Source organism: Chiloscyllium plagiosum, chromosome 17 (assembly GCF_004010195.1).
Source record: "Chiloscyllium plagiosum isolate BGI_BamShark_2017 chromosome 17, ASM401019v2, whole genome shotgun sequence".
NCBI lineage: Eukaryota > Metazoa > Chordata > Chondrichthyes > Orectolobiformes > Hemiscylliidae > Chiloscyllium > Chiloscyllium plagiosum.
In genome coordinates, this window is record NC_057726.1 from 68,818,181 (window position 1) to 68,834,474 (window position 16,294).

General features: G+C 42.6%; 1 protein-coding gene across 1 annotated transcript in view; it reads right to left on the reverse strand.

Moving 5' to 3' along the window:
- The window catches only part of slc38a8a (solute carrier family 38 member 8a), a 47,669-nt gene that overhangs the window by 29,150 nt on the left and 2,225 nt on the right, over positions 1-16,294 (reverse strand). Inside the window, exon 2 of the mRNA XM_043707379.1 lies at positions 3,277-3,475. Within this exon, the coding sequence (XP_043563314.1) occupies positions 3,277-3,475 (199 nt within the window). The remainder of the gene's footprint in view (positions 1-3,276; positions 3,476-16,294) is intronic.

Below are 16,294 nucleotides of genomic sequence, written 5' to 3' on the forward strand. Positions count from 1 at the left end.
TGCAGCAAGTGGCACCCTCCAGTATCAAACTACACCACGCATGGCAGACCTCTCTCACACATTCCTGTACGTGGGAGGGAAGGAGAGAGATAAGAAGCAAATCCTGCTCTGACTGTCATCTGCAGGGAAGGATTGGAGCTCACTCAGCAATCCACGAGAAGGATCAATGGGGGATAAATCCGAAAAGACAAAACTGGGCCTTCAGGCCGAAGTAATGAGGACAGGCTGGAAGAATGTGATTTGTAATTTCTCTGAGCCAATTAGGTCCCAATGAAAAGGTGCAACTATACCTAATGGAAGGAAGTTTTAGGGACCAGACCAGACCCCCAAAGTAAGTAAGGAGATAGCCTAGACTCTAACTTATATTTTTTTTTAAAAGGCAAATGTAAGGCACTGTTGCCCAGATATGATTTGATTGGTCCATTGCTAAGCTTTAATCAAAACACACTTTATTCTTGCAACATCGTTAAAATACAACGAAAAGAAGGATTGGCATAACTTTAACCCTATTGAAATACTTAACAAGGTAACGTGTTATTTAACCAGTAATCATCAACCATTCTAACGTAGGCAGCATCCCATAAACACACCCTTAGCAAAGACAGTTCAGCCACACAGTTATGATTCTCACATGCTGTCTCTCTCTCTCCCTCTCTCTTTCTCCAGTCCAATAAAAAGTAACATCGAAAGAATCAATCTGCCCGTTTTGATGTTTAAGAGGAAGCCAATCTAAGACTTCGCTCCAGCAGCAGAGAACTCAAGTTCTCAGCTCTAACATCCAGCAAAAATTTCCAAGTAATTGAAAGTAAAACTAAAGTGTCTGAGCCTGACTTCACATAATCATGATTCTTTTCTCTTACTTTTAAAAGCAAACTCCAAGGGAGAATTCAAAGCTGTTTACCAACTGCCTGCCTGAAGGAGATGTTTCGCTGCCACTGTGACAAGACCTCTCTGCCAGAGAAACAGAGCAGGATACATCGCTTAAAGTATTGTCACAGAAGTGACTGGAAATCTCCAATTGGCGTCCATTCTCCTACATTGACTGAGTCTGTTTAGGCACCTAGAGGTGGGCATCCATTGACAGCTGGCCTGGAAATCGATTCCAACTATATCTGCTGCCCAGGTCCCCTGACTGCTGAATCTCATTTTTCAGTAAAACACTGGGGAGATGCCATCCCGATGCATCTCTTAACTTCATTGCAGCCCCTCCTGGTGGATTTTGATTTATTAATTCACAAGATGCGGTTGTCAGTGGCTGGACCAATACTTATTACCAGAGGGTTAGTTGAAAGTTGAACTGTTAAGAGTTGAGACTGTGGGTTTAAAGTCACATGTAGGCCAGACAGAGCATTAGTGAACCAGATAGGTTTTTAAATGACAACTGATTATCATTAGGCTTGCTTTTTTATTGATTTTAATTGAATCCACCATTCACCTTCTCCCATGTTCCCCCAAATATTAGCCTGGTTCTAAATTGCTAGCCCACTGATATAACCACGATGTCACCAACCACCTCTGATTGGCTTTCTGGTCTATAGAGGAGTCCTTTGTCTTTAGTTAAAAAGGGAACTGCTGCCATACCAACCAAGGGTGGCACCCTGTGAAAACCTAAAGAGTGCCTGTTTCTAGAATCCCTACAGTGTGGAAGCAGGCCATTCAGCCCATCAAGTCCACACAGACCCTCAGAACATCCCAGCCAGACTCACCTCTCTAACAAATCCCTGTAAATCTACATTTTCCCGTGGCTAGTTCACGTAATCTGCACATCCCTAGACACTATGAGCAATTTAGCAATGGCCAATCCACACAAGCTGCACAACAGTGGACTGCCCGAGAAAATGGGAGCACCCAGAGGAAAACTACGCAGACACGGGGAGAATGTGCAAACTCTACACAGCCCCTCCCAAGGCTGGAATCGAACCCAGGTCCCTTGCGCTGTGAGGCAGCAGTTCTAACCACTGAGCCACTGTTCCACCGAGCCACCCATTTATCCTGGGGATGAGTTGGGAACACGTTCTTCCTGTTCCAGGAGTGAAAATAGAGCTAATTATTTATTCTGGGTTTGGCAGGGGGAAGCATGCGATGTAGTGAGATTGAATATAAGGACACAGGCTTGAAATTAGAGCCAGGTCTTCTGGTAAAGAATTTGGAAAGCTGATTTACTTGTTCCAAGTATTGAAAATTTGGAAAGCTGCCCCTCAAAGGTCTAGGTTAAAACTGGAGCTGCCGAGACCAAGGTGAACACTTTTTTTGGTTTGTCAATTTGGTTAAATGGGCCGAAAGGCAAGGAACTGGGCAGAGGAGCCATGATTGAACTGAATGATAGCACTGGCCTGAAGGGGCTGAATGGCCTCCTCCTGTGTTTCGGCTGCACCACATGGACATTTTCTTTTCCAATGTACCAACAGAAAGAGTAAGGATGGCTGTGAGCTAAAAGTTGAATTTCTGCCAAGTGGGGCAAATAGTTGAAGGTGATCACTTGTATTCAGAGAATTCTAACAACATCGATAAAGGCTCTTTGGCCCATCGTGCACAATGCTGGTCATCAAGTGTCTATTCTGAGTTCTGAGGAAGGGACACTCGATCCGAAACATTAACTCTGCCAGACCTGCTGAGCTTTTCCAGAAATTTCTGTTATATTTCTGAATTACAGTAACCGCAGTTCTATTGGGTTGTATTAAGTATCTATTCATTCTGATCCCATTCTCCAGCACTTGGCCTGGAGACTGATGAGCTTCAAGTGTGCATCTATTGTAAATATTTCGTCAACTTTGTGAGGATTCCAACCTCCAGGACGCTTGTAATCAGTGAGGTCCACCACTCTGTGGGTTAAAAGAAATCTTCCTTAAATCCTCTGTAAATCTCCTGTCTTTACCTTAAATCTATAGCCCCTATTTTTAGTCCTCATTGCCAAGGGGTAAAGTTCCTCTTTATCCACCTTAACTATGTCCCTCATAATTTTGTATGATTTGGAGATGCCTGATGAAGGAGCGTCGCTCCGAAAGCTAGTGTGCTTCCAATTAAACCTGTTGGACTATAACCTGGTGTTGTGTGATTTTTAACATAATTTTGTAGATCTTCATTCAGTTCCCCCTACCCACCCCCTCCACTCAGCCTTCTCTGCACTAAGGCAAACAGGCCCAGCCTCTCTTCATAGCTGCATTGCTCCAGCCTGGACAACGTGATGGTGAATTTCCTCTGCAACCTCGCTACTCCTCCCATTGCAGCCCCCATGAAGACAGTGGAAAATGGGCTCCAGCTTCCGATCACACCCACATTTGCTCAGCTGATCCTCAACGACGACGAGAAATGCGATTGAGATCATAAAAACATTAAAGACAAAGCAGATCTCGCACAGTCTCCCGAGGGTGGGCCCACAGATCTCCTTCACCACCCCCTGGTAGGTGGACTGCTGGCTGATTGAAGAACAGTAACCAAGGATCACCAGGCCGCTGATGAGGAAGATGAGAGATACCTGGAAAGAGAGAGGCCTGGAAATTATTAACTCACAAATACAACCTGGTGACACTTCAGAATCACATGACCCAATGAAGCAAGCATCAAAAGGGAGTGAAAACAGAGGCAGATTGTGTTTGGGCTTTCTGATGTGTGAGGAATGTTTTGTGTGGAGGATTAAAACTGTCCCTCCGCAGAGCTCCAGTGGCAACCAATTAAATCCAACACAATGAAGGGAACAAAGTCTAACCTCATGGAAAGACTCACAATCTCACGATTGATTCCCCATTTACGGAATGGCTGTGGAATAGTGGCAAGGTCCTTGGAATAGTAATGTAGAATCCAGCCTAATGATTTGGGGACATGAGGAGAAATCCCGAATGCTAAGTGGTGCAAAATTGGAATTCAATAAACCTGGATTAAAGAACTCACTTAACTGTAGCCATTGTCGTAAAAACTCATCTGGTTTGCTAATCCTCTTTAGAGAAGGAAATCTGTCATCTTTACCTAGTGTGGTCATTATGTAACTCCAGACTCACAGTAAAGGGCAATCAGGGATGGACAATATTCCACCTCTCATGAATTAATTTAAAAAAGAGTCCTGCATGAGCCATTTTGTGTCAATCCTGAAATTGTCAATTAATGTGGGCAACGGGCAAATATTTTCTGCTCTCAAGCTCCCATAGTCGTCAATGGGATAGAGAATCAATTTCAGCCGACCCTCTCCTTGGTCCCCATTGTGATATACCAGAGAGATTGAAACTCTGTGACTCTGCGCAACGCCTTTTAGTGCTCAGAGATGACTCAATTACAATCTCAACTCAGTCGAACCTGGCTTGAGGTCCCACTGCAAAGATGAGAGGGTGAATAATCCAGACTGCGTTCAGTGCATTACTCAGTAAGCCCTGCACTGTCAGCAGAGCTATTCAGGTGAGAGGTTTAAACATAGGCCTGTATGTAAAAGATTTAAATGAGAGCACATCAATTCGCCCCTCAACCATCAGCTAAAACCAATTCACTGACCCATTGACATTTGTGGCAGCTTGAGCACAGAAACTATTTGCCCAGTGCCCACGCTTATTCAACAGTCCTCGTTTGGAGCACACCTTAGAAAAGATATATTAGCCTTGGAACATGGACTTTCGGGGTTAAGTTATGAGGAGAGATTATACAATTAGGTTTTCTCTAGAATTTATAAGGTTAAGGGGTAATCTGATTTTGATTAAGATACAAACAGGAAAAGATAGGATAGATAAAGATAAATTATTTCCACTGGTTGCGGATTCCAGAACTAGGGGGGCATAGTCTGAGAATTAGGAGCAGACCGTCCAGGAGACATGTTAGGAAGCATTTCTACTACAACGGATAGTTGAGGTTTGGAAGTCTATTCCGCAAATGGCAGTTGATGTGAGGTCAGTTGTTAATTTTAAATCTGAGGTAGATGACTTTTGCCAAACAAAGAATTAAGGGAAATGGGCCAAAGGCAGGAAATTGGAGTAAGGCTACAGATCAATCATGATGTCATTGAATGATGGAACAGGCTTGAGGAAATGAACTCCTATTCCTATGCTTCTTTGTTACAGTGTAAGTTAATGATGATTGACATCTAACTGCCAAGCTTTGTTTACATTTTACACCAGATAGGTTGACTGATTGCTCAAAACGTTGCCTTGACAAATGATCTGGGGAATGGCTGTCACTTGTTTTGTTGAGTTGAAACAGGTATAATGTGTAGTTAACTGTCAATCATCATTAACTGATCCATTCACTGTGGCAACACCTCTACTAATCACAGTCCATTTGCTAACAATTCAGCAGGCTTCTCTCGGACTGCATAAATGATGGTTTACCCTATGAACAAGGTCTTAGCATGGCTAAACCACCTAGCCTGCACACCTTTGGACGGTGCGAGGAAACCGGAGCACCTGGCAGACGCCCACACAGACATTGGGAGAATGTGAAAACTCCACATGGACAGTTGCCTAAGGCTGGAATTGAATCCGGGTCCCTGAAGCTGCGAGGCAGCAGTGCTAATTACTGAGTTACCATGCCTCCTGTGAAATGTCTCTGTGTTGGAGAAATCAATGGGACTAAAGACTGATAAATCTACATCCCTGTGTACTTAAGGAAGTGGCCCTAGAAATATTAAATGCTTGGTGGGTCATCTTCCGAGATTCTCTGGATTTGAATGGATTGGAGGGTAACTAGTGTCAACCCACTATTTAAAAAGGGAGGTAGAGAGAAACAGGAAATTATAGACCAGTGAGTCTGACGTCAGGCACGGAGAATGAATCTATTATCAAGTGTCCAGGAATGTGCAGGCTTGGTGGGTTAGCTATGGCAATGTAGGGTTATGGAGACAGGGTGGGGAGGGGTTGCATCTGGATGGGATGCTCTTCAGAGAGTCGGTAAAGACTCAATGGGCTGAATGGCCTCTTCCCACACTGTAGAAATTCTACAATTCTGTCTGACCAATGAGAATTTAACACACAAGTATTAGAAATTGGAGGTGGATTGAATCTACCAGCCCTTTGAACCTGATCAAGGCTGACCTTACCCCTCAACTCCACTGATTTCGGAATTCCTTCATTACCTAATAACCCCCTCCCAAAAAAATGCCAAGCAATCTCTACCGTGAATATTCTCTGCAATCAATCATCCACATCACTCTAGGTAGGGGTTTCCAAAGATGCCCAACTCTTTGAATGAAGAAATCTCCCCTCCTCTCAGTCAGTCCCAACTGGCAACCAATTATTCTGAGACTGCAATTCTTGTGTTTAGGATTCTTATGTGGAAGTATTTCTGTAGCCACGGTGATTTATTTTAAAACAATGAGAGAGAATGACTTCCTGGAGAGTAATGGGAGTATTTACCAATTAACAAAGTAACAGTGTCATACATTACAGTTTCAAATTGAAGATTGTAGACTTGCTTTTTAGGGCCGGGGAAACATCGGTAGTTGGGAGAGTTTTTATTTAGTTTCAGTTTGGGCAATTCTGCAGGGTTCTTAGCGGAAGCTGGATTTGTAAAGGAGTTGCTCCTGAGAAAGAGATCAAGGTAGTTTCGAGTTGTTAAAAATAGGTTACCACAGTATAAAGAGTTGAGTTTATAAGTTCCAGACCTAAAGTATTCAATTAATACTGAATTATTTGAATTGGAGCGAGTTAAGCTGGGATATGTGACAAATCAAGGAAAACATTATCAGATTCTCACAATCGGGAATTGAAGCCACAGCTTAGTCAGGACCAATGAGTGGCAGGGAAGGGAATTCTTTCTGATGTTTGAGTACTGTAATGGGAGCCTGTTGGGATTAGAAGGAATGTATTTTGAAATCTTTAAACATAGGTTACAAATGAATCATTTGGTTTATTCTCTCATCTTCATTTCTTTCATGCAGTAAACTTACTTTTTATTGTTAAAAATAAATCTGCAACATTGCTTGTTGTGTTTCAGTTAAGACTGCCTCATTAAAGCCAATAAAACAATATGTTCTATTAAATTAGATTCCTGTAGTAGGCATCAGGATCATTTTGATAAAGTTAATAACGTAATCCAGAAAGACGACATTGCCTCGATTTGGTTCCCATAGTAACTGGTCATCATCATCAATGCATGGACAAATCAGAAAGAAGAACATTAGAACCATATAAACTAGAAACACTGGAAGAGATTCAGTGATTCTCTGAAACCTATCCAAGTCGAAAGGTTGACCACCAATTTTTAGTGCTGATTGGCTGAAACGCTTAGGGAAAAAGCCCAAATTGTAGGAAAATGGCCAGAGCATTTTAACCACATCCTCAATCACTTTTCATCCGTCATAAAGGAACAGATTTCTTGATGACCCAGTCATGCTGTTAGAAATCAAAAATACAACAAAACTCCTGTCTCATGGCCAAATTGCAGGAACCGATGTTATCCTAGCTGCGATCTCATAGACGAAAGTTCACTGCCTGGTCACGGAGCTAATTGAACTCTTTCAGTCTCTGTGGGAGCAAAGAATCAATCTGCAAGAATACAAAGATGCTTCTCTTGTCCATTTGTGCAAGCAGAAAGATTGTTCAATCTTAACATTGTCAATCATAGAGGAATTGACTTCTATAAAAATCTTCCCCAGGATCTTTCAGAAATGCTTAGTGCAATGCCTCAACAAGAATTGGCTGCCAGAAAGTCAGTGCAGTTTCAGAAAGTTTTAATTATAGAATTTTCTTAAAAACTCTAATAAGTTTTTCACTATCTGCCATCCTGGTATTCAAACCCATGTTCCCATGAACATCAGCCTGGGTTCTTTACCAATATACCACCACATGAATAGGAAGGCTGTGGAGGGACGTGGGCCGGGTGCTGGCAGGTGGGACAAGAGTAAGTTGGGATATCTGGTCGGCATGGACGAGTTGGACCGAAGGGTCTGTTTCCGTGCCGTACATCTTAATTACTCTAATGACTCTTTAGCCAGAAGATTCATTTCTGATCATTGACCTGGCTAAACTGTTTTAGAATTTTATATGTTTCATCGTCCAGACTTCAAGAAATAGAAAATTTACCTCCTCAATCTCTCCTCAAAGGACAATCCACTCATCACTGTAATCTAATCTAGTAAACTCTCTCCATGGCAGGTATATTGTCCTTTAGATAAGGTGATCAAATCTGCACATTGTATTGTTGATGGCCTTACCAAAGCTCTGTATAAGTGGAGTAAATCTTCTTTGTTCTTTTCTTTTGCACCTGTTTCAACTCAACAAAATAGGTGACAGCCATTCCCCAGATCATTTGTCAAGGTATTGCTTTGAGCAATCAGTGTCAACCTGGTTGGTTTAAAATGTAAACAAAGCCTGGCAGTTAAATGTCAATCATCAGTAACTTACACGGGAACAGGAGTATGCCATTCAGTCCCTCATGACCTCCCAACTCCTGTACTCAATACTCTATTTTTTTTTATCCTCTACCAACACGAATATCTTCATTGTATCCTGTCTGTCATGTTCTTGCTCTCTCATGTCATGTCCAAATCCCTTTGGAGCCTCCTGCCTTTGTACCGGAAACAGTTAGATGCATTACACTCAATCTTCTTGTGAGGGTCAACAGTATAAATTGTAAATTGATGAGGTCCTGTGCTGTTTGTAGCTGCGTCCCACTTGTTGTAGCCTGTCAACCTGAAAATGCCTCATTTGTTCATGCCCTCTGCTTCCTTCTCTCCGCAAATCCTCAATCTGTGCTAATATATCATTCCAAACCTGTGGGCCTTAATTTTATATAATTACTCCTTGTGTGACACCTCATCAAAGACCTTTTGAAAATAGAAGCACACTTATTCATCCCACTGATTGCATCCTCAAAAACCATGAACACATTTGTCAAACAGACTTTCCCTGTCATAAATCGCAATTGATGAATTTAATCATAAAATGATTTTCTAAGTGTCCTGTTAACATGCCCCTAATAATAGATTCGAGTCACAATGCTTCAGGCACATAGCTCACCATCTCCTTCTCAAGGACAATTAGGGATGGGCAATAATTGCTTGCCCAGCCAGCGATGTTCAAATCCCATGAATACATTTTAACAATAGCATTTTGCAGACTATTGGCATCAAGCTAACGTGTTTGTAGATCTTTATTTTCTCTCTCTCCTTTCTCTTTTAAGCAGCTGGGTCTATTTGCTACCTCCCAAACTGCACAGGCTCAATCCCAGTCCCAGACGCAGGTACTTTTCAGCAGTCCTGCCCCATGCCTGTGGAGTGCTGCTCCTTGACTAATTGTTCTCACATCAATTATTGTCTCATGAATCTTTGTGTACGACAGCTAATTATTGGACACAAACTGTGGGAATTGTTCTGGCAGTGTGGAAGATAGCGGCAGGAATAGGTCATTTGGCCCATCAAGCCTGCTCCACCATTCAATAGGATCATGGTTTGATCATCCAACCCAGTCCCATGTTCCTGCTTTCACTCCTTTGATCACGTTAGCCCTTCGAACAATGTCTGACTCCTTCTTGAAGGCATTCACTGTTTTGGACTTGACTGCTTTCTGTGGCAGAGAATTCAACAGGCTCAACACTCTCAACAGAGGGACCACAAGAGATTGCTATATTAAGGGGAAAGTCATGGCTGAAGTATTAACTGAATATTTTGCATCTATCAGTATGACACTGCATTACTGTTTGAGTGAGGAGGAAGTTGAATCACTAGAAGGGTTTAAAATTGATAATATGGCGATAATGAATTGGCTGGAGAGGCAATACATGAGAGAGGGCTTCACATTTCCTTGGGCAATGTTCAGGCATGGGGGCGGAGTACCCAAGGAATTTTACTGAATTTGCCTTTGCCAAGGGTGTGTTTATGGGATGTTACTATATCGTTATACTGGCTGCACCGACCTAACCTGGGTTCACATCCTTACAGGACAAAACATTGGTGCTGCGGGGAAAATTTGAACTAATATCAGGGTTTGAGGGGTATCTAGATAGAAGAACAGGGAGGAGACAAAGAGGAGCAAATGGCAAAATACAAAGAAGGAAGAGTTGGCCATTCAGTCCATCGATCTGCTCCATTATTCAATAAGATCCCTCGATCTGGTTGAAACTTCACATCTGCAGTGTGACAATTCTATGGCTTTTAGAGATATATTTTGTCCTTTTTTTAATGAAGAGAGGTTGAGGCAGAGATGCCAAGCTGTCTCTTCCAATCTAATAAAGTACACAGCTCGTGAGGGCCTGGACTTCTATTTAAAGTTAGAACAATAGAAGCAGCATGAAGGGGTGCAGTCAAGCTCCCACAGAATCAAGTTTTCAGTTTAACTTTCAGTTGTTGGGGCTTTTGAAATTGGCTGTGGAAGCTGCCATACATCTTTCCTGCTACTGCAAAAATGCTTAGGCTCTCTCTCTCTCTCTTTCTCTGTTCAAATTTTCTGTTGGTCTTTTCTCCTGGACTGGAGTAACATTGCATGTGAGACAATCTAATTTACTGAATTTGCCTTTGCCAAGGGTGTGTTTATGGGATGTTACTATATCGGAATAATTGTTGTTTAGGTGTTGAATAATGTATTATTCTGTTCAGTTTTACAATGGAGTTAAAGTTTTACCAAATTTTCTTTCTTTTATTCGTATTTGAACTGGGGAGTAAGAATAAAATCTTACACTTAAAGCTGAGTAATGTGACCAATCAAATTATACTTGGAAGACAGCACCTAACACTTGCTTTTAATAAGATAAAAGTCAGGGTCTAGGCTATCTCCTTTCATCCCTTTGTTTAACAAGAATCTTTCTACCTCTGCCTTAAAAATAGTTAAGCACTCTGCTTCCCACACCTACTCAGGAAGGAAGGTCCAAAGTCTCATAACTGTCTGAGAGAAAAGAAATATCACCTCATTTCTAGTTTCAGCGGCTGACCCCCTGATTTTTAAACAGTGGCTCCTGGTCCTAGATTCTGCCATCAGAGAAAACACCGTCTCCATATTTACCTTGTCAAAGAAACAAAGAAGTGTGTGACAGTAAACCAAGAAATAAGTAAATGTAAAGGCAAACTTTTATATATGTATAATTACACACACCGATGTAAAAAGATCGACCATTTTTAAAAAATTCACACATGGATTGTGGGCACCACTGGCCAGGCCAGCATTTATTGCCCATCCCCAATTTCTTTAGAGGGCAGTTAAGTGCCAATCACATTGCTGTGGGTCTTTAGTCACGTGTAGGGCAGAGCAGGTAAGGCTGGCAGATTTCCTTCTGACAGGACAAAAGTGAACCAGAAGAGCTTTTCCCAACAATTGACAATGGTTTTGTGGCTATCATTAGACTCTTAATTCTAGATGTTTATTGAATTCAATTTATGCCATCTGCCAGGGCCAGATTCAAACCTGTGTGCCCAGAACATTACCTGGATCTCTGGATTAATAGTGCAGTGATTACATCATGAGGCCATTATGTCCCCAGTGAGACTGGTTTGGTTAGGACCCCATTCACTGGAGTTTAGTAGAATTGGTAGGGGTGGGGGGGGGGTGCTTTATAGAAACCTCTAAAATTCTACAAAGATTAGACTGGGTAAACACAGGAAGGATGGCCCTGATGACCAGGGAGTCCAGAACCAGGGATTGCAATCTAAATATCCGCGGTAGGCCATTTAGGACTGAGATGAGAAATATCTTCACCCAGAGTGCGGTGAGCCTGGGGAATTCGCTACCACAGAAAGCAGTGAAGTCAAAACATTGAATTTTTTCAGGAAGGAGTTACATATAATTCTTATGGCTAACAGGATCTAAGAGTAGGGTGCAAAAATGGGAACAAGGGACTGAGTAGGCTCAAAGGGCCATTTGGCTTCCCACTCCCACTCTTATTTTCTATGTACAGTGTGGGTGAGCTGTTTGTGGCTGTAGTGCTTAAAGCACAGTGCATGAGTTGCAAGTATAAGTTTCCACTTGGGATTTTGGAATCGCGGCCGTGTGGAGAGCTGGCAAGAAGTAAACAAGAATAAAGCATTCCAGGCTCCAGTGCCCTCAGAGGGGGAATACAGATGGAGAAAACAAGAGGAGCGGTGATAACACATTGATCAAGGGAAAAAACATTCAAGTCCTGCAGAGGATGGTACACAGGAATTGTTCAAAGACTGAAGCAAATTGCATAAAGTTGAGTGTCAAAATATTGCAGGAGGCATGGTCGTGTGGCACAGCGGGTAGTGTCTTGACCCCCCCCCACCGTGTTCAGTTTGGGACTTGAAAACAATAGAAGATAATCAAGATCAGAGTGGTGCTGGAAAAGCACAGCTGGTCAGGCAGCTTCCGAGGAAGAGGAAAGTCAACGTTTCGGGCAAAAGCCGTTCATCAGGAATGAAGCTGGGAGCCTCGGGCGTGGAGACATAAATAGGAGGGGGTTGAGCTGGGGTGAAGGCAGCTGAGAGTGGATGGAGGTGGGGGTGAAGGTGATAGGTTGGACAGGACGGTGGAGCGGATAGGTGGGAAGGAAGATTGACAGATGGGACAGATCATGAGGACGGTGCTGAGCTACAAGGTTGGAACTGGGGTAAGGTGGGGGAAGGGGAAATGAGGAAACTGGTGAAGTCCGCATTGATGCCATGGAGTTCAAGGGTCCCGAGTTTCGACAATGGAAGATACATTCATAACATGGCCAATGGGTTTGTCTGGCTATAAATCTTGCTGTGTGTTTGAGGGTCAGTCGTCCTGGCGTTATACAACAGCAAACACTACAGTGCTTTGCCAAGCGTAATCATGGACCAATCCAATGGGATTCAACGGTCAACAACACCCTCTTAAGGGCTTAAAGTGATTTGTAGGAGACTTCAGGAGCCCCAAACAAAGGAAAAACCAAAGTAAAGGGAAAGGGGGTGTCCGAGTTTCCAAAATGCTTCAAGAAGAAACCAGCCCAGTGAGGGATGACAGGATGCTCATTCCGGATCCCGTGTTTGGTGCATTGCAAAGGAACGCAGCAAATAATCAATGATAGAGATGGCATATGTAAAACAGAAGCATCTTCCTAAATGAGGGAAAGAGCTGGAGTCCCCTAGATGGTGAAGCAAATAGACAAAACAAGAAGCGAATCAGTTGCCACGGCACCAAGACTGAACTGGGAGCAGGTGAGTAACAGGCAGTGTATTGACGGTAGGGGGCAGTATTGTACCATGTTAGAAACCTGCAGGTCCCCATTCTGTAGAGTGCTACCAATGGACAGAAAACCTCTCATTTAATCAAATTAAACAGCTCTCATTTAAAGGGGAAGGGTACATGCCTGTCAACCTTCAATCTCTAAAATCGTCCTGTGATAAAGGTTCTTGAATTTCCTGCAGAGCATCCTGGTTTAAAGTTCAGTTTTTGCCTCTATTATCTTGGCGCACTGATCTAACGAATGAGAATTTGGGGACATTTAAGTCTTTGCTGAGATATTCCTGACGTCTGAAGAGTCATTCCAGGGACTGAAAATAATCTCATATGTGCATTCAAAAGGTACATGCGCAGAGATTCCCAGATGCAGACACACAGATACATAGGTGAAAGCAGACACACACACATACATATATAGATACAGATGCATACAAATGAGCACAGACACAGATACAGGTCTTCCCCTTGTTAGGCTGTCCCTTAAGCTTGCGGAGTTCTGATTCAATAGCCGGGTATCCAGTCTGTAGAGTTTGTCCAATATGGAACAGTTAGTGCTTAGATGACCAGAGAGATGTGTTGTTTGGAGGCTTGTGTTCTTTCTGAATGAACCTTGCCCATGTTAATCACAGATCTAAGACTCCAGTGTCTCAATAGCCACATTGGACCTCCTCACTGCCTCCGCTAATCTCTGGGGAGACGCCAGCCTCCACCAAGTTCCAAGTGGAGTGTTTGTTTTGGCAATACAAGGGCATGTCTCGCACGGCAGAGCTGGTTTTCCAGTGATAATGATCTCAATGCTGAGAATCCTGACCTGCACTCCCCTATGCAATAATGTCCTCCACACAGCGTGGATTCCAGAACTGCACCCAACACTATAGCCACTGACCAGATTGACACAAAGTAGTATTGTCCAGTTTCATTCTTTTAAGATTTAGATTTTACTATCACGTTTACTCAAGTACATAATCATAGCATTCCTACGGTGTGGAAGCAGGCCATTCAGCCCATCACGTCCACATCAACCTTCCGAAGAGCATTCCACACACCCCCTACCCAGTAACTCTGCATTTCCCATGGGCAATCCACCTAGCCTGCACACTTTTGGACTGCGGGAGGAAACAGGAGCACCCAGAAGAAACCCACGCCGGCACGGGGAGAATGTGCCAACTCCACACTGACAGTCACCTGGGGGTGGAATCAAAACTGGGTCCCTGGTGCTGTGGGGCAGCAGTGCTAACCACTGAGCCACTGTGCTGTCTCAAGTTACAGGAATACAGTGAAAAGTGTATAATGTTACCACATATGGCACCACCATAGACAAAACGGAGCAATAAAAGAGAAGGCACAAAGCTAAAAAGATTAAGAATTACTGACTTTCATAGAATAAGTGAAATAAATAAATAAATAAGGTGATAGTTAACATTAAAGTTGTTCTTCATATCAACTAGACAAATGAAGGAATAAAGTTAAAAGTTCAACAGTCTGTCTTGAGTGTTTAGTAGCAGTCAGATATAACTGAATAGACCTGCAGGCCATTTCAGAGGACAGTGAAGAATCAATGATATTGCTGTGGGTCTGTGGTCACATGTCAATCAGACAATGTAAGGACAGCAGAATTTCTTCTGTAAAGAGAAAGAGCAAGCAGATGGATTTTTAGATCTGGCAATGACTTCAGAAGACAAGACCGGACCAATAGTAATAGGCAAACAACTTCAAGGAAATTCATGAAGGAACAGTCAATAGGTGTATCAAATTATCATTTGATGAACTGTCCACAAAAAGACATAGACATAATTGACACACGACGAAGAGACGCCTGAAGAAGAAGATGAAAATAGTGATGAATGTGAAGAAATTGCACTGGTTGTAAGCAATATTTCCTCTCAGCTGCACGTGTGTGCAACCACTGTGATATTCTACGCATGGTGATGGTGAATTCCTGACCTCCAGGACACATATGAAGACATGAAGGTTACAGCCATCAATACTACAGCTAAAGACATGAATCCAGGGAAAGGACTCAATTGATGAAATGTAGGGTCACACTTGAGCTGATCAATAAATTGCAAGTTGACAACTGTGCGTGGCACACACAGAGAAATTACGTGGGAGAATATTAACCCTATCAATTAGTCTAAGGAAAAAATCTCAAATTGCTTGCTGCATTGTGAGGCATAGTCTGTTTGTTCTGGAAGTGTTATGACTAATTCCATCCTTGTTGCATATTTGATTGCATGACATTCTCGGAGCTCTGTGAGTTGAGCTTTTATCAAAACTGAGACTATTCAGAAGATTCGAGACACTGAAACTTTGCATAAGACAGACAGGATTTATCACAAGAGATTTAATAGATTATAAAAGAGAGGATCTGATTTAATTTGATTTGATTTGTTAGTGTCACATGTATGTAGGTACAGTGAAAAGTTTTGTTTTGCGTGCAGTAGAGACAGATCATACCGTATAAGGTGCATCAGCATAATAGAACAGAGCGAGGAATACAATGTTACAACAAAGAGGGAGATCAACATTAAATTGAAAATTTGAGAGGTCCATTCAGACTTTAATAACAGTGGGGAAGAAGCTGTTCTTGAAACAGTGGTGGTGTGTATTTAAGCTTTTGTAACTTCTGCCCGATGGAGGAGGTTAGAAGAAATTATAACTGGGGTGGGAGAGGTCTGTGATGATGAGGCAGTGAGAAGTACAGATGGAGTCAATGGATGGAAGGTTGGCTTGCGTGATGACTGGGCTATGTTCACATTTCTCTGTAGTTTCTTACAGTCCTCGGCAGAGCAGTTGCCGCACCAAGCCAGGATGCATCTGGATAGTCTGCTGCCTATGGCACATATAGTCATAGAGCTTTATAACATGGAAAGAGACCCTTCGGTCCAACTTGCCCATGTTGACCTGATGTCCTAAATAAATCTTGTCCCATTTGCTAGCATTTGGCACATATCATTCTAAACTCTTCCTATTCTATAAAAAAATTGCTTACGATCTTTATGGACGTGCCAAATTTCCTTAGCCTCCTAAGGAAGAGGCATTGCTGTATTTTCCTACTGTAGCATCAACGTGGGTGAACCAGGACAGATTATTGGCGATCGTCACTCCTAGGTACTTAGCACTGTTGACTATCTCCTCCTCAGCATAATTAATGCAGACAGGGAAGGTGTCCTCCATCTTGCTTTCCAAAGTCAATGTCCTGCTCTTTTGATTTTGCTAACATAGAGGGA